Source organism: Hylobates moloch, unplaced genomic scaffold (genome assembly GCF_009828535.3).
Source record: "Hylobates moloch isolate HMO894 unplaced genomic scaffold, HMol_V3 SCAFFOLD_6, whole genome shotgun sequence".
Classification (NCBI taxonomy): domain Eukaryota; kingdom Metazoa; phylum Chordata; class Mammalia; order Primates; family Hylobatidae; genus Hylobates; species Hylobates moloch.
The window spans coordinates 92,847,308-92,870,474 of record NW_026652281.1 but is presented as its reverse complement, the minus strand read 5'-3'; the positions used below and the strand labels follow the sequence as shown (position 1 = coordinate 92,870,474).

The 23,167-nt window shown below is 49.4% G+C and overlaps 1 protein-coding gene across 1 annotated transcript in view; it reads left to right on the top strand.

Annotated features, from left to right (window-relative positions):
* Positions 1-14,823: 14,823 nt before the first annotated feature.
* The window catches only part of PLLP (plasmolipin), a 35,242-nt gene continuing 26,898 nt past the window's right edge, over positions 14,824-23,167 (top strand). The window contains exon 1 of the mRNA XM_032157433.2: positions 14,824-15,107. Within this exon, the coding sequence (XP_032013324.1) occupies positions 14,973-15,107 (135 nt within the window). The 5' untranslated portion in view covers positions 14,824-14,972. The remainder of the gene's footprint in view (positions 15,108-23,167) is intronic.

Genomic DNA, 23,167 nt, shown 5'->3' with positions numbered 1-23,167 from the left:
TTCGCGGGAAGGATAATTTTGGGGTCTGATGTAGTTCCTCTCATGCTGCAACGACGCTCGGGACCCAGAACCCAGAGGCGGTGTCCCGGGCAGTCCTGAGTCTGGCCCGCAGCTTAGGTTATCCACAGCCAAACCCAGCTGGTGCAGCGAGACTCACTGCTGCTCTCAAACTGGCGCTTTCTACTGAATACACAGATAATTTACATGGAAAATCAGTTTTCCTTACCATCAACAGAAATAAACACAATGAAAACGAAATAACGTTGCTAAATTCTAGCCGCCTGCCCAGGCTGTGAGCCTCAAGTGGTGGTATTATTCTGAACTATTACTAATACCGGTCGGATGTTTCCGGCTGTGAATGGGGCACTGGCGGAGTAGGGGGCGGGGTTTGGAGAATTATTGTTGGAAGGAGGATGCTCTGTAAGGCTTTTGTCATCCGCTCCTCAGGACGGGAGGCCTTGGGTTGGGAGATCCCACTCTGCAAATGATTACCTAGGGCCTCATCCAGAAAGAGTTGGCTTTTAGACCTTTCTAATAAGCTGATCAAGGGAAAAAGTTGGAGATTGTTAAGCTTGGGGAAGAGAATTATTATCTGTCTACAAAAGCCTGATATACAAGGGTTGGGATTGTGTCTGCCTGTCCTTTTTGATCCAAGAACTGGGGCCTGAGGTGGGGGTGCAGTGGGTGGATAGTTACAGAGGATGGGTTTGGGAGAAGAAAGAGTTTGCCGGAAAGGAAACAGGGTGACTGTATTGGTAGGGATATCCCCGTCGCTGGAGGCATTCAAGACGAGGATCGATGGTCACTTGGTGGAAATGCTGCCAAGGAGATTCAAGAGTTTCTATTGCTGCCGTAACACATAACTACAAATTTGGTGGCTTAAAACCATCCCATTTATTTATCTTACAGTTCTGGAGGTCATAAGTCTAAAATGGGTCACAAGGTTACATTCCTTCTGGAGGCCAGAAGGGAGAATCCATTTCCTTTCCTCTTCCAGCTGCTGGAGACCACCCACATTCTTTGGCTCCTCAGTCCACACCACTCCAACCTTTGCTCTGTCTTCACATCACCTTCTCTGACTCTGACCCTCCTGCCTAACCTCTTTATAACAACCCTTTTGATTACACTGGGCCCGTCTGATAACCCAGGGTCATCACCCCATCTCCAAATCCATTATTATTATTATTGTTATTATTTTGAGACATAGTCTCACTCTGTTGCCCCGGCTGGAGTGCAGTGGCACGAACTCGGCTCACTGCAACCTCTGACTCCTGGGTTCAAGCAATTCTCCTGCCTCAGCCTCAGCCTCCTGAGTAGCTGGGACTACAGGCACTCACCACCACACCGGGGCTAATTTTTGTACTTTCAGTAGAGACGGGGTTTCGCCATGTTGACTAGACTGGTCTTGAACTCATGACCTCAAGTGATCCACCCGCCTCCCAAAGTGCTGGGATTACGGGTGTGAGCCACTGCGCCCAGCCCAAATCCTTAATTTAACCACAGCTGCAAACTCTCTTTTAACCATTTAAAGTAACAGAGCCACAGGTTCCAGGGATTAGAATATGATGAGGAGACTCATTATTCTACCAGTGCCCTAAAGCACAATTTGATTTGGAAGATTCCATCCAGGAGTAATTTTCTATAATATCTTCGGTCTGAAACCAACTTTCCCCACCACTTCGCTGTTCAGTCTCCCCAAAACTGCTCTGAGTTCACCTCCCCCCCCATCACAAACGTGGCTGGTGGATCCCGGAGGCCCCTGCTAAACCTTGAACAGGTTGAGAAGAAGTACTGCGTTTGAATTCCTGCCGTGTGACCTTGGGTAGATCACTTCACCTCTCTAAGCCATATAGGAAGGAAGGGAGGAGTTGGAACAGGGGTCCCTAAGCCCTATACCGGTCTGTGACCTGTTAGGAACTGGCGGCATAGCAGTAAGTGAGCCCCAGGCAAGCTAAGGAAGCTGCATCTGTATTTACAGCCACTCCCCAACACTTGTATTATCGCCTGAGCTCCGCCTCCTGTCAGATCAGGGGCAGCATTAGATCCTCATAGCAGTGTGAACCCTATTGTGAACTGCGCGTGCAAGGGATTAGGTTGTGCAGTCTTTGTGAGAATCTAATGCCTGATGATCTCCCATCACCTCCAGATAGGACCGTCCAGTTGCAGGAAAACAAACTCAGGGATCCCACTGATTCTACATTATGGTGAGTTGTATAATTATTTCATTGTCTATTACAATGTTATAATAACAGAAATAAAGTGCACTATGAACATAATGTGCTTGAATCATCCCCAAACCACCCTCCTAACCTACCCCTACCTCCTCTGGAAAAACAGTCTTCCACAGAACCAGTCCCAGTCCCTGGTGCCAAAAACGCTGGGGACCACCGAGTTGGGGGACTGTAACGCCATTCATCGGTTTCTTTGGGTGTAAAAGACAGAAATCCAGCTTGCCCTCGTTTTGGCAAAAAAGGGAGATCTGTTGGCTCATGAGACAGAGGGCAGGTTGGGCAGGCAGGCTGCTGGATCTCCGGGATCCCAGGAAGTGAGGGATCAGAACTTCTCCCACCTGTGCCCCTCTCTGCTTTTCTGGAGGCAGCTCTGGCCAGGGCCTTGTCTCTCTGTTCAACACCAACAGGGCCACCCTCACACTCCAGATCTTTCCACCACCGGGAAGCCTTCCCTGCTCACCCCTACAAATCGAGTTGTCTGGCACAGTCTCCCCCATCTCCCTGGGTCTCCATCTAAGCACATCTGTAATGAACATATTATCTGGGTAATACTTTGTTTAATGGCTCTCGCTAACACCTCCCAACACCAAACTGTGGCCACTCTGTGGCTTGGTGATTAGCCGGACCCCTGGGGCTAGCGCCTGGCACATAATAGGGCTTGGTCCATATTTACTGTGTGATGAAAGAAATAAATAATACAATCCTAGTTTACAAAAATAAAAAATAAATAAATAAAAGGGTTCATACCATGGAAAAATCTCAAGACAAAGAGTTAAGTGAAAAAAGCTAAGTAGAAGCCAGAAATGGGCTGGGCGCGGTGGCTCACAACTGTAATCCCAGCACTTTGGGAGGCTGAGGCGAGTGGATCACTTGAGGTCAGGAGTTTGAGACCAATCTGGCTAACATGGTGAAACCCCATCTCGACTAAAAATACAAAAATTAGCCAGGCATGGTGGCACGTGCCTGTAATCCCAGCTACTCGGGAGGCTGAGGCAGAAGAATTGCTTAAACCCAGGAGGCACAGGTTGCAGTGAGCAAAGATTGTGCCACTGAACTCCAGCCTGGGCAACAGAGTGAGACTTCGTCTCAAAAAATAAAAAATAAATACATAAATACAATCTTACTAGGTGATCAAGGTCAACATCAACAGTGATAGGTTCCATTGATAGTAGGTATCCTTGAGTGGCAATTTACCTCTGTAGTCTTCCTTCCAAAAATACATTACTCTAAGTCTAATCATGACAAAATAATATCAGACAAATCTCAATTGAGGAACATTCTACAAAACCCCCGACCAGGGCCGGGTGTGGTGGCTCACACCTGTAATCCCAGCACTTTGGGAGGCTGAGGCGGGTGGATCACCTGAGGTCAGGAGTTTGAGACCAGCCTGGCCAACATTGTGAAACCCTGTCTGTATTAAAAATACAAAAATTAGCCAGGCATGGTGATGGGTGCCTGCAATCCCAGCTACTCGGGAGGCTGAGGCAGGAGAATGACTTGAACCCGGGAGGCAGAGGTTGCACTGACCTGAGATCATGCCACTGCACTCTAGCCTGGGTGACAGAGTGAGACTCTGTCTCAAAACAAAACAAAGAAAAAAAACCCTGACCAGTACTCCTCAAAATGTTCAAGGTCATCCAAAACAAGGAAGGTCTGAGAAACTGTCATAGCCAAGTGGAGTCTATAGACATAGGATGACTAAATGTACTGTGGTATCCCGGATGGTATCCTGGAAACAGAAAAAGCACATTGGGGGAAAACTGAAGAACTCTGAATAAGTATTTAATAACAATGTAGCAATATTGGCTCATTAGTTGTGACACAAATGTAGCCTGGGCAACACAGTAAGACCCCACTCTAAAAAAAAATAGCCAGGCAAGGTGGCTCACACCTGGGGTCCCAGTTACTTGGGAAGCTGAGGTGACAGGATCATTTGAGCCCAGGAGTTTGAGGTTGAAGTGAGCTATGGTCATGCCACTGGACTCCAGCCTGGGTGACGGAAGGAGACCCTATCTTTAAAATAAACAAATAAATAAAAATTTTGCTCTTCAAAATTAGCCCAGCTTTGTCACCCAGGTTGGAGTGCAGTGGTGTGATCTCGGCTCACTGCAATCTCCGCCTCCTGGGCTCAAGTGATCCTGCCACTTTGGCCTCCCAAGTAGCTCGGATTACAGGAACACCACCATGACTGGCTAATTTTTGTATTTTTTTGGTAGAGACAGGGTTTCACCATGTTGGCCACACTGATCTCAGACTCCTGGGCTCAAGCAATCAGCCCACCTGGGTCTCCCAAAGTGCTGGGATTACAGGTGTGAGCCACAGTCCAGCCAAAAACACTGTTAAAAAATAAAAGACAAGCCACAGACTGGGAGAAAATATTTGCAAGATTTTTTTTAATTGGCCAGGCGCGGTGGCTCACGCTTGTAATCCCAGCACTTTGGGAGGTCGAGGCGGGCGGATCACGAGGGTCAGGAGATCGAGACCACAGTGAAACCCCGTCTCTACTAAAAATACAAAAAAATTAGCCGGGCGTGGTGGCGGGCGCCTATAGTCCCAGCTACTCGGAGAGGCTGAGGCAGGAGAATGGCGTGAACCCAGGAGGCGGAGCTTGCAGTGAGCCGAGATTGCGCCACTGCACTCCAGCCTGGGTGACAGAGTGAGACTCCGTCTCAAAAAAAAAAAAGATTTTTTTAAAATCAGATATATCTGATAAAGCACTTGCATCCAGTTATATCTCAATTATAAGGAGACAACCCAATTTTAAAATGGGCAAAAGCTTTAAACAGACACTTCAGCAAAGAAGATATATGAATGGCTAATAACCACATGAAAAGATGCCCAACTGTCGTTAGTTGTTATGGAAATAAACAGTAAAGCCACAATGAGACACTACTGCACACCTATTAGAATGGCTTTTTTAAAAAACTGACAATACTAAGTATTAGCAATGACGAGAAGCTACTGCTAGAAGTCTCTCATATATTGCCAATGGGAATGTAAAATGGTGAGACCATTTTGGAAAATGTTTTTTTTGTTTGTTTGTTTGAGACAGGGTCTCCTGTTGCCCAGGCTGGAGTGCAGTGGTGCAATCCCGACTCAGTGCAACCTCTGCCTCCCAGTTTCAAGTGATTCTCCTGCCTCAGCCTCCTGAGTAGCTGAGATTACAGGCGCCTACCACCATGCCCAGCTAACTTTTGTATTTTTATTAGAAACAGGGTTTTGCCATGTTGGCCAGGCTGGTCTCAAACTCCTGACCTCAAGTGATCCACCTGCCCCCGCCTACCAAAGTGCTAGTATTATAGGCATCAGCCACCGCGCCTGGCCAAACATTGATTCTTTTTTTTTTTTTTTTTTGAGACGGAGTCTCGCTCTGCTACCCAGGCTGGAGTGCAGTGGCGGGACCTCGGCTCACTGCAAGCTCCGCCTCCCGGGTTCACACCATTCTCCTGCCTCAGCCTCCCGAGTAGCTGGGACTACAGGCGCCCGCCACCAGGCCGAGGTGGGTGGATCACCTAAGGTCAGGAGTTTGAAACCAGCCTGGCCAACATGGTAAAACCCCCATCTTTACTAAAAATACAAAAATTAGCCAGGCGTGATGGCGCACACCTGTAGTCCCAGATACTTGGGAAGCTGAGGCAGGAGAATCCCTTGAATTATTATATGTATATATAATTTTATTTTGTTTTTAAAAAAATAGAGACAAGGTCTCACTCTGTTTCCCAGGCTATGTCGAACTTCTAGCCTCAAATGATGCCCTCACCATCACTGGCCTCTGCCTCCCAGAGTGTTGGGATTGGGATTATAGGCATGAACCATTCACACCCAGCCAGTTTCACAATGTCTTATAAAGTAAAACATATTGGCCAGGCTGAGCTCGGTGGATCACACCTATAATCCCAGCACTTGGGGAGGCCAAGGCGAGCAAATCACTGAGCCCTGGAGTTCAAGACCAATCTGGGCAACATAGGGAGACCCTGTCTCTACTAAAAATACAAAAATTAGCTGGGTATGGTGGTGCAGGCCTGTAGTCTCAGCTACTAAGGAAGCCAAGGCAGGAGAATCGCTTGAATCCGGGGAGCGGAGGTTGCAGTGAGCTGAGATCGCACCACTGCACTCGAACCTAGAGGACAGACTCCATCTCAGAAAAAAAAAAAAAAAAAAGAAAGAAAGAAAAGAAAAGAAAGAAAAGCATAAACAAGGTGGCTGAGTGACACTGCTCACACAACGACAGAGTTCAGGGGTGGGTTTCCCCAAACCATCCTTAGGTTCCATAATCAGCCAGGACTCACAGAACTCGCTGAAAGCTGTATAACCACAGCTGCAGTTTATTACAGCTGAAGGATACAGATTAAAACCAGCCAAGGGAAATGGTGTATAGGGTAGGGGCCAGGAAAGTTCCAAACCTGGAACCTCCATTATCCTCTCCCTGTGGAATCAGGGACAGCGTTACTTTCCCAGCATCAATGTGTGACAATACGCACAGACTATTGCCACCCTAGTAAACTCACTGTCTTGGTGTCTAGAGTCTTTATTGAGGTCCCATCATGCAGGCTGGGTTGACTGCCCGGGTGGCAAATCTCAGACTCCAGCTCCTCCTAAGGTCCAGCTATGTGGGTCCATATCTTGTGTCCCGAAGCTTCCACCCTAAGCCACACTGTTCGGTGACCTGCTGCAGCCAGACCCCATGCTAAACCACATTGTTAGACTATCAGGTGTGGCCAGCTCCACCCTAAACAATGACTATCAGATATGACATTCCAAGGGTTTAGAGGTCAACACCCAGATGCTGAGCACAAAAGCTAGATCTTGCTGGGTGGGTGGTTCACACCTGTAATCCCAACACTTTGGGAAACCAAGGCAGGCGGATCACGAGGTCAGGAGATTGAGACCATCCTGGCTAACACGGTGAAACCCCGTCTCTACTAAAAATACAAAAAATTAGCCGGGCATGGTGGTGGGGGCCTGTAGTCCCAGGCAGGAGAATGGCGTGAACCCGGGAGGCGGAGCTTGCAGTGAGCCGAGATCGCGCCACTGCACTCCAGCCTGGGTGACAGAGAGAGATTCCCTCTCAAAAAAAAAAAAAAAAAGCCCTCAAAACTAACTAGGAAATGGGGAGATGTAGGTCAAAGGGTACAGAGTGGCAAACATGTAGGATGAAGAAGTGGAAAGACCTAATGTACAGCATGAGGGTTATAGTTAATAACAGTGTATTGTATTCAGGATCTTTGCTAAATGAGTAGATTATAGCTGCTCTTGCTACAGGGAGGAAAATGGGTACCCATGTGAGATGACGGATATGTTAGTTTGTTTCACTACAGTAACCATTTTACTCTATATGTATCTTACAACATATTATATATCTTATGTATACACAATAAAATGCATTAAAAAAAAAAAGGAACCATTCCCACAGCACCAAGTATAGGACCAGTTGGAAAAGTACTCAATCAATATTTGTTGACTGCAATCAGCAACTCTTCGAAGTTGGCTTCTGGAAGCTGTTAGATGAACCCCCATAGGAACCTTTCTGTGAATTTCTTAAAATTGTAAAAGGCAGGGTGTGATGGCTCAAGCCTGTGCTCTCAGCACTTTGGGAGGCCGAGGCAGGATGATTCCCTGAGGCCAGGAGTTGGAGACCATCCTGGGCAACACAGCAAGACCCTGTCTCTACAAAACATAAAATTAGGCCGGGCGCCGTGGCTCACGCCTGTAATCACAGCACTTTGGGAGGCTGAGGTGGGCAGATCACGAGGTCAGGAGATCGAGACCATCCTGCCTAATATGGTGAAATCTGTCTCTACTAAAAATACAAAAAAAAAAAAAAAAAAATTAGCCTGTAGTCCCAGCTACTCGGGAGGCTGAGGCAGGAGAATGGCGTGAATCTGGGAGGTGGAGGTTGCAGAGAGCTGAGATCGTGCCATTGCACTCCAGCCTGGGCAACAGAGTGAGTGTCCGTCTCAAAAACAAATAGTAAAAATAAGTTAAAAATAAAAATAAAATAAAATAATTAGCTGGGTGTAGTGGTACACGACTATAGTTCTAGCTACTGGGGAAGTTAAACTGGGAGGATCACTAGAGCCCAGGAGTTCAAGACTGCAGTGAGACATGATCATGCTATTGCACTCCAGCCTGGGCATCAGAGTGAGACCCTGTCTCAACAACAATTGTCTTTTTTTTTTTTGAGACAGAGTTTTGTTCTTGTTGCCCAGGCTGGAGTGCGATGGTGCAGTGTTGGCTCACTGCAACCTCCACCTCCCAGGTTCAAGTGATTCTCCTGCCTCAGCCTCCCAAGTAGCTGGGATTACAGGCATGTGCCACCACACCCAGCTAATTTTTTTGTATTAGTAGAGACAGGGTTTCACCATGTTGGCCAGGCTGGTCTCAAACTCCTGAAATCAGGTGATCCGCCCGCCTCGGCCTCCCAAAGTGCTGGGATTACAGGTGTAAGTCACCGCACCCAGCTACAATAACAATTGTAAATCTAATAGTGTAAATCCTTCAGTGGTTCAAGACCCAGGTGATCTGACCCTTGGCTGCCTCTTGAACCTCATCTCTCCCTATCTTCCCAACTCTTAGCCCTCTGTCCTTCCTCAAAGATCTCAAAGTCTTCCCTCACTCAGGGCCTTTGCACAGAAGGCAGTTTTCCCTGCCTGCAATGTTCTTCTCCCGTCTGATTCTTGTTCATCCTCCAGGTCTCTGCTAAAATGTTTAGACCTTCCTTGACCCAGTTATCTAAATGACAACCCCCAATCCTCAGAATTACTCTCTCCCTTGGCACCCTGCTCTTTTTCTGTGGTGACATCATCACTATTGGTGAGTTGCTATTTCTTGGTGGGTTTGTACATCTAGACTGTCTCCCCCACTGAAGGTGGGGGCCCTCATCACAGCTCACAGCTGTGTCCCCAGGGCCTGGCACTCCCGAGGCACACACTAAACATCTGCTTCGTGCCTGCACCCCCACTGCTGAGGAGCTGAGTAGTTGGGACCACAGCTGGGCAGGCCCAGTACACAGTGGGGATTTGGTCAGAGTAGGGAACTTTTGTAGAATTGAAGAAAAATGAGGCAAGACATGTACTGCAGGTATCCCGTGTAGAGATGGGCTGCTCAGAGCCCGGGAAGGGGAGGCCAGTCCTGGCAGTAGACAGGCTGTGTGTCCCCCGACCTCATCCTAGGAATCCAGGACCCCGTGGCGCCAGTGGAGACTGTGGGTGGGCAGCTGGTTTCAGTCTGGGGACAGGTTCCTTCCCACTTTTTCTGACTGGGGGGCGAGTGAAGTTGGTTTGGGAGAAAATGTCAAAGTGAAAAACAGTGGAGTGATTCAGTCTTTTCAGTCTTGCTTGCTGCCATTTGAAAGGAATGAAAGTGGGATTAACAAAAAAAAAAAAAAACCACAAAATCCAAACCAAAACAAAAACACCCTACTGTTTTAGAATCTGTCTCAGAAACAATCATCTTTTTGTTTTCTGTGTCATAATAAAGTTAAGGGCTCACCCGAGCTTTGTTCTGCACTTGGACTGGTCTGCAGAGAGGCTGGTCTTTGAGTAACAATTTTGCAGCTACCAAGAAGCACTCCTCATTTCCAGAGTACCTACTGCAAGTGGGGTGCTGGGACAGGGGAAGGGTCCCAGGTGCATTGAGGGGAGGGGGTTGAACATCCCATTGAGTAAAGGATTAGGTCAGCATCAACCAATGATATTTTTAAAGTGTTCATCAGAGCTTGTCTCTCGCCTGCTTAAAATACTCCAGGCCTTGGCCGGGCGCGGTGGCTCACGCCTGTAATCCCAGCACTTTGGGAGGCCAAAGCAGGCAGATCACGCGGTCGGGAGATCGAGACCATCCTGGCTAACACGGTGAAACTCCGTCTCTACTAAAAATACAAAAAAATTAGCCAGGCGTGTTGGTGGGTGCCTGTAGTCCCAGCTACTCTTTGAGGCTGAGGCAGGAGAATGGCGTGAACCCAGGAGGCAGAGCTTGCAAGTGAGCTGAGATCACGCCATTGCACTCCAGCATGGGTGACAAAGCGAGACTCTGTCTCAAAAAAAAAAAAACAACACTCCAGGCCTTAAAATAAAATGTTAGCCCTTCTCCATCATTGTGGTAGGCTGTATAATGGCCACTAAAAGATATATCAGTGGCTCATGCACTTTGGGAGGTCAAGGCAGGAGGATTGCTTGAGCTCAAGTTTGAGACCAGCCTGGTCATCATGGCGAAACCTAGTCTTTACAAAAACTTGGTGAGTTATGGTGGCTCAAGGACCTATGGTCCCAGCTACTCAGGAGGCTGAGGCAGGAGGATTGTTTGAACCCTGGAGGCGGAGGTTGTAGTGAGCCAGGATGGCACCACTGCACTCCAGCCTGGGCAACAGAGTGAGACCCTGTCTCAAACAAACAAACAAACAAACAAACAAAACAGATCCTAATTCTTGGAACCTGTCCATTTTACCTTATAAAGTAAAACGGTCTTTATAGATTAAGTGACTAAATTAAGATCCTTTTTCTTTTTTTTTCCTTTTGAAACAGGGTCTTGCTGTCACCCAGGCTGGAGTGCAGAGGCAAAAACATGGTTCACTGTAGCCTCAACCTCCTGGGGCTTAAGCAATCCTCCCACCTCAGCCTCCTGAGTAGCTGGGACCACAGGTGTGCACTGCCATGCCCGGCCAATTTTTTTTTTTTTTTTTTTTTTTAGAGATAGGGGTCTTTGCTATGTTGCCCAGGCTGGTCTCGAACTCCTGAGCCAAACCCATCCTCCTGCCTTGGCCTCCCAAAGTGCTAGGTTTACAGGCATGAGCCACCACGCCCAGCCTCAAATTAAGATTCTTTATTTGAGGAAGACTATCCTGCAGTATCTGGGTGGCCCTAACACCATCACAAGTGTCAAGAGAGGCAGAGAAAGATGTTATACATACAGAAGAGGAGGAGGCCATGTGACGTAGGAGGCAGAGACAGGGTTGATGCAATCATAAGTTGAGGAATGCCAGCAGGCCCCACCAGGGTTGGAAGAACAAGGATGGGATGCTCCTCTAGACCCTGCAAAGGGAGCATGACCCTTAGGACACCTGATTTTGGCTCTTCCCAAATTTGGGAAGATTTTGGCCCAGTGAAACTGATTTCAGACTTCTGGCCTCCAGGACTATGGGAGAGTAAACTTCTGGTTTTTCTTTTCTTTTTCTTTCTTTTTTTTTTTTTTTTGAGACAGAGTTTCGCTCTTGTTGCCCAAGCTGGAGTGCAGTGGCTCAATCTCGGCTCACTGCAACCTCCGCCTCCCAGGTTCAAGTGATTATCCTGCCTCAGCTTCCTGAGTAGCTGGGATTACAGGCGTGTACTACCATGCCCAGCTAATTTTTTATATTTTTAGTAGAAACGGGGTTTCGCCATGTTGGCCAGGCTGATCTCGAACTCCTGACCTCAGGTGATCTGCCTGCCTCAGCCTCCCAAAGTGCTGGGATTACAGGCGTGAGCCACCGTGCCTGGCCAAATTTCTGTTGTTTTAAGTCACCAAGTTATAGCAGCCACAGGGCACTAATACAGTCCTCTAAATAGCCTGTGTGATCTGGCCCTGGCCCATGTTGCCAATCTCACCCTTACTCACTTGGCTCCAGCCCCACCAAGGACCTTTTTCTGTTCTCAAAACCGGTCCAGCCTCAGGGCTCCTGCACGTATTAAATTCTTTCCCCAGATTTCCCAAGGCTAGCCCCTACTCATGATTTGGGTCTCTGCATAAATGTTGCCTCTTCCCACAGATCTTCCTTGACCACCTTAACCCAGAAATCACCTATGAGTGACTCTGTGTCACATTCCTCCATTTTACTTTAGTCACAGCGTCTGTCACTATCTGAAAGTATTATTCCTCCCTGGTTTATTACTTCTCATCCCCACCAGACAGTGGGATCCAACGACTGAAATCCTATCATTTGTGGCAACACAGATGAACCTGACATGTGAGTGAAATAAGCCAGACATAGAAAGACAAACACCACATGGTCTCTCTCATATGTGGAATGAAATAAAGAAGTTGATCTCGGCCAGGTGCAGTGGCTCACGCCTGTAATCCCAGCACTTTGGGAGGCCGAGACGGGCGGATCACCTGATTTCAGGAGTTTGATACCAGCCCGGCCAACATGGTGAAACCTTGTCTCCACTAAAATTACAAAAAATTAGCTGAGCGTGCTGGCGGGTGCCTGTAATCCCAGCTACTCAGGAGGCTGAGGCAACAGAATTGCTTGAACCTGGGAGGCAGAGGTTGCAGTGAGCCAAGGTCACGCCATTGCACTCCAGACTGGGCAACAAGAGCAAAACGCCATCTCAAATAAATAAATAAATAAATTGATCTCATAGTAGAGTTGAATAGTGGTTACAGGAGGCTGGGGTGTAGTGGGAGGATAGAGAGAGGTTGGTTAACAGGTACAGAGTTACAGTTAGGGCTGGGCATGGTGGCTCACACCTGTAATTCCAGCACTTTGGAAGTCCAAGGCAGGTGGATCGCTTGAGGCCAGGAGTGCGAAACCAGTCTGGGCAACATGGAGAGACCCCATCTCTACAAAAAAATTTTAAAAAATTAGTCGGGGCTGGGCCCGGTGGCTCATGCCTGTAATCCCAGCACTTTGGGAGGCCAAGGTGGGCGGATCAGAGGTCAGGAGTTCAAGACCAGCCTGGCCAACATGGTGAAACCCGGTCTCTACTACAGATACAAAAAATTAGCCAGGCATGGTGGCTCGAGCCTGTAATTCCAGCGAGACTCCATCTCAAAAAAAAAAAAAAAAATTAATTGGGCATGGTGGTGTGCACCTGTAGTCCTAGCTACTAGGGAGGCTGAGGTGAGAAGATCACTTGAGCCTAGGGGTTGGAGGCTGCAGTGAGCTATGATCATGCCACTGCCCTCCAGCCTGGGTGACAGAGTGAGACCTTGCCTCAAAATAAATAAAAGTAAAAAGAAAAAAATACCAATATTGTACATTTCTTTTCTTTTTTCGTTTTTGTTTTTAGATGGAGTCTTGCTCTGTTACCCAGGCTGGAGTGCAGTGGCGCGATTTCGGCTCACTGCAACCTCTGCCTCCCTGGGTTCAAGTGATTCTCCTGTCTCAGCCTCCCAAGTAGCTGGGACTACAGGCACCCACCATCATGCCTGGCTAATTTTTTTGTATTTTTGTAGAGACAGGGTTTTGCCATGTTGACCAGGCTGGTCTTGAACTCATGACTTCTGGTGATCTGCCTGCCTTGGCCTCCCAAAGTGCTGGGATTATAGGCATGAGCCACCGCACCTGGCCCTGATATTGTATATTTCAAAATACAGTAGCTAGAAGTGGGGATTTTGAATGTTCTCACCCCAAAGAAGCCATAAATGTATGAGGTGATGGATATGCTAAGTACCTTGATTTGATTTTTTTACACAACGTACACAGGTACCAAAACATCACATGGTACCCCATATTTAGGTACAATTATAGGTTGCTGCAAAAGTAATCGCGGTTTTTGCTACACTTTTAAATGCAAAAACCGTAATAACTTTTGCACCAACCTAATATTACATGTCAGTTAAAAACAATTTTTTAAGTGGCTCTCCTTGAAGTGTGGGTATTTGGGGAAAAAAAAATGTGGGAGCCAAGAAGCCCTCGTCTAGTTCATTTCCTGCTGTATCCACAGGCCCTGGCATGTAGTAGGTGTTCAGCAAACATTGGTTGATGAATGCATGAATGACCTATCTGTGCAAACCTCTAGGCTCAAGGGGTGTGTGTGTGTGTATGTGTAAGGATTTTAGGGTGCATGTGTGGCAATGAAACTGTAACCTTTATATGACCTCCCATCTTCTGAGTGACCCCTCCTCCCTCACGCTGTCGGGAGCTTTCTGGGGAATATTTCATTTATTCCCTACAACGCTCTGTGAGGCAGGTTTCCTTCATATCTATATGACAGACGAGGAAACTGAGGCTCCGCGATCATCTAAGTTATATAAAATATGTTCAGAAGTGAAAACCGCATTAATAGGCAGAAAAGGACCTCCCCCTTCTACCGCTTACCCACCGCTTACCCAGACCCTCCCCATCCCCGCGCTGGGTCTCCCGGGACTCTTCTTTACTTTCTTTTCTATAAAATACAGACGGTGGTTGCGGGGGGGGGATATCTCACTGTGTTACCCAGGCTAGTCTCGAACTCTTGGCCTGAAGTTATCCTTTCACCTTAGCCTCCCAAAGTGCTGCGATCAGAGGCAGGAGCCACCGCATCCAGCCCCCCTCCCGGGACCCTTCAAGAGTCTCTGCGCAGGGTCTAGGCCGAGGGTGCACAGCGCGCAGAAAGCGCCTGGGAGAGCGGTGTCCCCCGCGAGCCACCACAAGTTTATCCCTAGGCGCGGAAGCTACCACGGCCTGGGCGAGTGCCGGAAAATTCCCAGCAGGCGGCTTGCCCCGGGGGAGGCCGGCGAAGCGGTCTAGGCTGGTGCTGGCGGAGCCGATTCACGGACCCGGGGTTGTTTACTGGTCCGGGGAGTGGACGCGGCTGCCCACTAACCGGTCGCGGCTGTAGCGGCGGCGGCGAGCAAAGGGTTAAGGGGGCGGCCCCGGAGGCGGGGGCGGAGCCGGGATCTCGGCCGCACCTGGCGCCCCAGGCTCCCAGCCCCGACGCCTCCTGCAGCGCCCGGAGCCGCACCGGGATCGGGAGCCTCGGGGAAAAGCGGCGCGGGAGCCGGCACCCACCGCTGGAGGGGCGGCGACGGCGGCCGTAGCGACCTCGGGAGGCGAGCGGAGCCGCCATGGCCGAGTTCCCGTCCAAAGTGAGCACGCGGACCAGCAGTCCTGCGCAGGGCGCCGGAGCCTCGGTGTCGGCGCTGCGCCCGGACCTGGGCTTCGTGCGCTCCCGCCTCGGGGCGCTCATGCTGCTGCAGCCGGTGAGAGCGCGCGCGGGCCCACGGGGTTGGCCTGGAGGTCCCGGTCCGGCCAGGATGGGTGAGGGACTCCGGCGCTGCGTTCATTCTTCGCGAACCTTGCGCTCCCTACCCGGGCTCACACTCTCACCGACGCGTTGCGCGTACCCCTAGGGCGCTTCCCGCACGGACGCCCCCAAGATCGTCCTGCATCCCTCTCACCACGAGACTCCTCCGTGGCCGTCCCTGCGAGCGTGAGCACCCTGCATCGTGTACAGAGTGCCCACTGCCCGTGCCCCATCGTGCCCCCTTCAAGGTGGTTACCAGCGGCCACAGAGAAGCCCCTACCGAAGCCACAGTCACTGCGCACAACCCCCCAACCCTTCCCAGCCGTCCCTTCCCTCCTCTGTCTTTTTCACCCCTCTTTCTGCCCGGACAGTGCCCCCAGCCCTCTAGGGAACCCAGTCTGAGGCAAAGTCCACTCTCTGACCACCTTCTGCCCCGCTCCCAGCGGCTCCGGGTGGCCGCACCCATGAACATTCCTCATCTAATCTAGAGGGCACATCCGACTCCCCAACATGCACACTCAGGCACTACCCTGTGGGCGCCCACGCGGGAACCGGGCTCTTCTAGCTTTCTCTGGGTGACCCGCCAGGTTTCAGCCGGTTTAGCCAAGCCCCACGGGGCCCAGATATCGCTGGAGGGTGGGGTTTGTGGGTAGCCAGGGGCAAGACTCCTACTCTCCCCCAGACCCCTGTACAGACCCCAACTGAGGCGGACCCATGGGAACATCCTCCACTCCCACACCAGCCACAGGCCCGGATGTTAGCTTCTTCCTCTGCCACCCTTTCGTGAGAGCCTGGAAGGTGTGTGAGGGCCTGATACATTTTCAGAGGACTCAGGTGGAATTGGAGTTGGGCCAGGACCTGTATTTCTTAGCAATCCAGCGAGTGGACATTTCCCACTGTCTCCTACTGCTGGGTGCTAGCGCTGCTGCGAGGCCCAAGCTGGAGGGCAGGGTGGTTGCTTTGGTGCCAGACCCTGGGCTGAGGTCCAGTCTCCCTCCCCTGACCTCTCCAGGTGCGGGCCCACCTCCACCTGGGTCAGTGCTATCTCATTTCAGGATTTCTCAGATCTCTGTGGGCCCCCTCCCCAGCCTCTGAATCTCCTGGCGGGTTTGTTTAAAATTTAGATTATTGGACTCCACCCCCGGAAAAAAATGTGCAATTGGAATTTGAATCTCAGAAAGTACAGCCAGAAATCTACATTTTTAACACTTCTCCCAGAGTTTTTTGTTTGTTTCTCTTTTGGGGTGTGGGGGAGAAGATTCTATCTTCTGAGGGAAGAGGTCTAGTTCCTGGAATCATTTAATTCTGCAGATGGGGAGAGCCACTGACCCCGCCACTGCTGGAATGCTCGGCTCTGGGCTGGTTGTGAGGGGCACAGCCCTGAGCAGCTGCCTGGCTGCCCAGGGGAGAGCCAGGTGGGTGTGAGAAGTGGTGCGAAAGGGCAGAGGAGAAGGAGAGCAATTCTACGACCAGGAAGGCTTCTTGGAGGAGGTGGTTTTTGAGCAGAAATTTCACTGAAATCTGAGGCAGAGGCAGGGAAAGGGTGTTCCAAGGGCAGGGAACAGTGTGAGCCAAGATGTGGTGATGAGAAAGTTGAATTAATTTGCAGGGAGTAGGCAACAGGTTGGTGGTGCTGGAGTTGAAGCACTTGTTTCTGGTGTGGACCGAAGCCAAGGGCCTTGTGTAACTTCTGTGAGCTACAGGGTCTAGGTTCTGTTGGTGGCCTTAAGAGGTTTTGGAACAGAAGAGGGATCTTGCTGGGTGGAGGATGATGAGCGGCAAGATCCCTGTGAGGGACCCCTCAGCATCCCTGGTGAGGTGGATCCTGAGGCTGGCCCCTGACGGACAGGAGGATTGCTTGTGGCCAGAAGTTCAAAACCAGCCTGGGCAACATATTGAGAACCTGTCTCTACAAAAGAAGGGAAAAAAAATAGCCAGGCATGGTAGTATGCGCCTGTGGTCTCAGCTACTTGGGAGGCTGAGGTAGGAGGACCCCTTGTGCCTGGAAGTTCGAGGCTACAGTGACTTTGATCGCACCACTGCACTCCAGCCTGGGTGACAGAATGAGACTTTGTCTCAAACAAAAAAAAGAAAAGAAAAGAAAAAAGAAAGAGACTAGCAATAAGGGCAATAGGGGGAATGGAAGTCATTGGAGTAAGAGGAGGATGTTGCTGCTGTGGGCTGCAAGGGTCTTGGTAGCTTCCTCTAGAGAAGGCTTGTGTTCCTGATTGGGGGTGAGTGGGGGCATCCCCAGAGGGCTCAGCAATCCAGCCCTGAGCATCTGGGTCCCGTTACACAGAAGTAGACATTGACGTCTAGGTAGAAGGACTCACCAGGAGTCCTGTAATAGATCTTGGCACTTGGGTCTCTTGACTCTCAAGGACTGGGTGTGAGGGCAGTGGGCTCCTTTTGCCCCCTACCTGCAGTGCCTTTGGGAGGATGAGGGTCTCCCATCAGAGTTCTGAAAATGACCTGCACATTTTAGTACCTTAGAAATCTGCTTGTTGGGGCCGGGCGCGGTGGCTCACACCTGTAATTCCAGCACTTTGGGAGGCCGAGGCGGGCGGATCATGAGGTCAGGAGACGGAGACCATCCCGATTAACACGGTGAAACCCTGTCTTTGCTAAAAATACAACAAAATTAGCCTGTCGTGGTGGCGGGCGCCTGTAGTCCCAGCTACTCAGGAGGCTGAGGCAGGAGAATGGCGTGAACCCAGGAGGCGGAGCTTGCAGTGAGCCGAGATGGCACCACTGCACTCCAGCCTGGGGGACAGAGAGAGACTCCGTCTCAAGAAAAAAAAGAAAAAAAAATCTGCTTGTTGGAGAAGCTGCATCCTGAGCCGTTTCTCTGGCAACAGACAGTTCCACTGGGTCTGAAATGGGATATGTGGGGGTTCATCCAACAGGCACCACCATCTGCTGGGAAGCCATGGTAGCTCCCATCTATCAGGCCAGCACTAGGCTCAGGCCCTTTGCTAAGGCCTTTAGATCCTCTTCGTTGGCCCCATTTTACAGGTGAGAAAACTGAGGCTCAGAGGCCAGTTCTTTGCCCAAGATCTCACAGCCCTCCTCCACAGGAGTGATTTTTCTGACTTTTCTGGCCTATAGTCTCAATGACCACGTGTGGCTTTGCTGCTACCTTCCCAGGATCTGTCATTGTGGAGGGAGTGGTGGGGACCCTGGGCCCAGAGCCCGCTTTCCAGGAGCTCTTGGTCAGTGAGAGAGGTGCCCAGAGGATGTGCTTCTCCCAGAGGGATCAGAGAAGGCTTCATGGAGCAGGAAATAAATGAGAAGATGGAAGCTTCTCATCAAACCCTTCTGTTTCTGAGGATTTGATGAATGTTCCTGGTGTGGTGGGAGGAAGGGAAGGTGGGTAGAAAGGCTCCCAGCTCCTGGAGAAGGAGATATACTTTTCATTCGGTATCAGAATGTGTCCTGAAGAACCAATCTCAGTATTCTTCACAGATATCTGGTGGTGTTCATTGATTTATCACTATCCTTATTCCTTGTAGATTCAGAAAGAACACCAGATGGAATATGATATTAAACCACATAAGACAGAAGAGTTAAAGCAATATATCTTTAAAAGCTGGTGGTGTGGAGGGGAGAATTGACTTGCAGCAAGTTTAAGGCTGTTGATTATTTGTTGAACTTCCTAGCAGCCTAGGCAAAAAGGGAAACATGAAGAATCTATGCAAATAGCGTCTAAAAAAGGAGGCAGGTCTTTGTTTTTTAATTTTTTTTCTGACCAACAGATTCATGTCACAAGGCAGGCAAGTTTGATCTACAGACAACTCTTTTGGTTTTTTTAAAAAAAGGCGTCAGTGCTACAGATTTTTGTGTAACTCAGGTGGAAGAATGCAGAAGGCATGGTTATTTGCTTATGGGGAGCTCCCAAAGCCTTTTTACAATAAGTATAAAGTAGTGCTATTAGGTGCCCATCTCTCCTTGTTTCAAGCCTCCCCAAGCCGTGGGGAGAAGGATGATCTTATCTGGATTTATTGATAAGTAAATAGGCTCAGAGAGGGTGAGGAACTTGTCCAAGGTCACACAGGATAGAGTGGCAAGCTTGGCTTTGCACTTTGATCTGGAAATCCAAAACCTGGCTCTAGCTATGCTTCCTCATCTTGTTTATTTTGGGGGTGGGAAGTTCTAGAGTGCTTTGGAGGGGGAAAAGGGGGACTTCAGGAAGGGAGACTCATCAGGGGCCAAGGCCATCAGGGAGGGCTTCCTGGCATAGGAAGGGAGAAGGAGGATCAGGACAGACCAGAACTTGTACAGAGAGACCTGTCAGTCAGTAGGCGTCCTTGAGGCCCAGGATGTGGAAGCTGTGTGAATGCCCTGTGGCGGTAAGGCCATTTGGTTTGGTACCTTCTGTCCTTCCATTTTGCCCCACCTCCTGGGATTGGGGGTGGCCACACAATTCCCATTTTGCAGGTGAATAACAGATCAAAAGCCTCACCTAGCTGGGCAGGTGGCAGGGTGGCACATGCCTGTAGTTCCAGCTACTTGGGAGGCTGAGGCAGGAAGATTGCTTGAGCCTCGGAGTTTGAGGCTGCAGTAAGCCATGATCACGTCACTGCACTCTAGCCTGGGTGACAGAGTAAGACCCCTACTTTTTTTTTTTTTTTCCTGGAGACAAGGTCTTGCTCTGTCACCCAGGCTGGAGTGTAGTAGTGTGATCACAGCTCACTGCAACCTCAACCTCCCAGGCTCAGGCGATCCTCCCACCTTAGGCCTCCTGAGTATCTGGGACGACAGGTACATGCCACAATGCCTGGCTAAGTTTTTATAATTTTTGTAAAGATGGGATTTCATCATGTTGCCCAGACTGGTCTCGAACTCCTGGGCTCCAGCAATCCACCTGCCTTGGCCTCCCAAAGTGCTGAGATTACAGGTGTGAGCCACCGCACCCAGTCCTCTACTCTTAACAAAAAAAAAAAAGGAAGAAGAAGAGGAGAAGCCTTCCCTAGATCTCCATGATCCATGGGGTGGCATGGAGAGTGGTGATGGGAACACAGGCCTGGACGCTGAGACCCTTGGGTTCAAATCCTGGCTCTGTCCCTTTCTGGCTGCATGATCCTGGGGGAGTTCCCAAATTTCCCTGAGCCTCACTTCCTTGTCTGTTAGATGGTGATGGCAGGATCTAGATCATGCCTGCAAAGAGCTAGCCTAGCACTACATGTGGGAATGAAGGACAGTTTGGATTCACAGGGTTATAGGATCCGAGGGTTCTTACGCAAGCATAAGAGGTCCCTTTGCAGCATCTCCAACATGAACTTGCGTACTTCCAGAGACAGGGAGCTCAGTTCTTCTTAAGGCTGCCTGTTCCATCCTTGGGCACTTGGGAGTGTTGGAAAGTTCTTCCTTATGGTGATACCGGCTCTGTCTCCAGCCCCAGGAGGCAGACCAGCTCCTCTGCAGATGGAGGGCAGGGCAGGGACTGAAAGCCAACTCTGGTCTCCAGGAAGGGGCTACCTAGATGAGATTGTTGGAGTCCGAGTGAGGTGTGAGCAGGGCTTGGTCACACTGGGATTGCAATGTCTGAGACTCCCGGGGCTTCCCTTAGCACTGAGATTTGTGGGTGGTTCAGTCTTTGTAGTACAGCATTCCAGGCCCTGCATGCCCAATATCTTCATCCAACCCAGCTCCGCTGCACAGAGCAATAAATGCCTTGTATTGTTAGTTCCCCCACACACTCCCCACTTACTGCAATGGGGGGAGTATTGAGTGTTTGGGAATTAATTTGTAATTACATTATGAATATATGAATACATTCTTCTCACAAAATAAAAAAACCTGTACAGATTACACTAAAGCTGTAGTTGGATTACCCACCTCTGTCCTTAAGGGGACAACTATTTTGGGTGTTTCTAGTCTTTTTTCCTGTGCACTTTTGAAAACATTGATAGTTTTATTCTGTATCCTTTGTTCAGCAAGTTGCTTTTCTCATACTTGGTGCATCTGAGAGCTCTTCGTGTGCTCTGTCATCCAGGCTGGAGTGCAGTGGCGTAATCTCGGCTCACTGCAACCTCTGCCTCACGGGTTCACGCCATTCTCCTGCTTCAGCCTCCCGAGTAGCTGGGACTACAGGTGCCTGCCACTACACCCAACTCATTTTTGTATTTTTAGTAGAGACGGGGTTTCACCATGTTGGCCAGGCTGGTCTTGAACTCTTGACCTCAGGTGATCCACCTGTCTCGGCCTCCCAAAGTGCTGGGATTACAGGCATGAGCCACCGTACCCGGCCACTCTTCATGTTCTGAGACTTGTCTTCCTTCCTTGTAAACTGTTGTGGAGTAACCCGTAGTGTCCTGGCAGCCTCTGCTCATTTAGCTGTTTCTCTACTGATGGAATTGTTTCATTTTTTGAAAAAAAATTACAGAGACATAATACAAAGCACTCAAATGGTAGAAAGGGTAATCATGAAAATGTAATCTCTCTCATCCCTGACTGACCATGCCCCACAGCTGCCCTCACCCCAGGCAACCACATGCCTTGTGTCTCATTCCAGGGTGAGTGGATGCATATTTCTACAAAAAACCCATATCCTCACTTAACCACAGATAGGTGCTGTCTGTGCGTGTGCCAAGCCATGTTTTTCCCCATGGCAATACACCTAGGGATATTCTCTATCAGTGCACAGCAAGCTGTGTCCATTTTTTTCATACCTTTATTTACCTAATTTCTTTTTCTTGATTTTTATTTTGTTTGTTTGAGTCAGAGTCTTGCTCTGTCACCCAGGCTGGAGTGCAGTGACGTGATCTTGGCTCACTGCAACCTCTGCCTCCCAAGTTCAAGTGATTCTCCTGCCTCAGCCTCTTAAGTAGCTGGGATTACAGGCATGCACCACCATGGCCTGACTGATTTTTGTATTTTTAGTGGAGACAGAGTTTCACCATGTTGGCCAGGCTGGTCTCAAACTCCTGACCTCAGGTGATCCGCCTGCCTCGGCCTCCCAGAGTGCTGGGATTACAGGCGTGAGCCACCGCACCTGGCCCCTAATTTCTTTAATAGGTAATGTATTTACAATGCTCAAGAATAAAATAGACTGGGAAGGAGTACAGTGAAAAATCTGTGTTCCCTCTTGGTGAAAGTTGACTCCTTCATGCCCACTCTCAGTTTTCTATATCCCATTTTAAGACTTTCTTTTAGGAGATCTATGCAAATGTGGCTCTAGATTCCTATCCCCAGTTTATATAGTCTCCCCAAGATATATAGTCTAGCCACATCCTTCTGCACTTTTTCTTTTACACTTAAAAAATGAATCTTGGGGGTCCTTTTGTCTCAGTGTGTGGAGTGCAATTGCTTCTTTCTTTATGGCTTCTGTAGTATTCCATCATGCAGCTGTGGTGTGACTGTGTGGTCAGTCCCTTTGTTGACAGACACTTCGGGTTTTCTATTCCTTTGCTGTTGTGCACCCTGCTGCAAGAAATGCCACCAAGTGCATCTGTATGATATGTTTCCAGAGGTGGGACTACTGGGTGGGAGGGTATATGCATTTGGGATTGTGATGTAGATTGCCAAATGCCTTCCGGAGAGGTCACACCCTTCCTGCTCGCAACAGCATGCCTCCTGGAAGGTTCCTGTTCCCACAGCCTCCCAACATGGTGATTTAACACACCTCTGGATGTGCCCCAATCTAATAGACCAAAATGATAGGTCAATGTAGTATTATTTTCATTTCTCTCTCTTTTTTTTTTTTTTTTTTTTGAGACAGTCTCACTCTGTCACCCAGCCTGGAGTGTAGTGGCATGATCTTGACTCACTGCAACCTCTGCCTCCCGGGTTCAAGCAATTCTCTGGCCTCAGACTCCCGAGTAGCTGGGATTACAGGCGCCCACCACCAAGCCCGGCTAATTTTTGTATTTTTAGTAGAGATGGGGTTTTGCCATGTTGGCCAAGCTGGTCTTGAACTCCTGACCTCAGGTGATCTGCCTGCCTCAGCCTTCCAAAGTGCTGGGATTACAGGCATGAGCCACGAGGCCCAGCTAATTTTTACACTTTTAGTAGAGA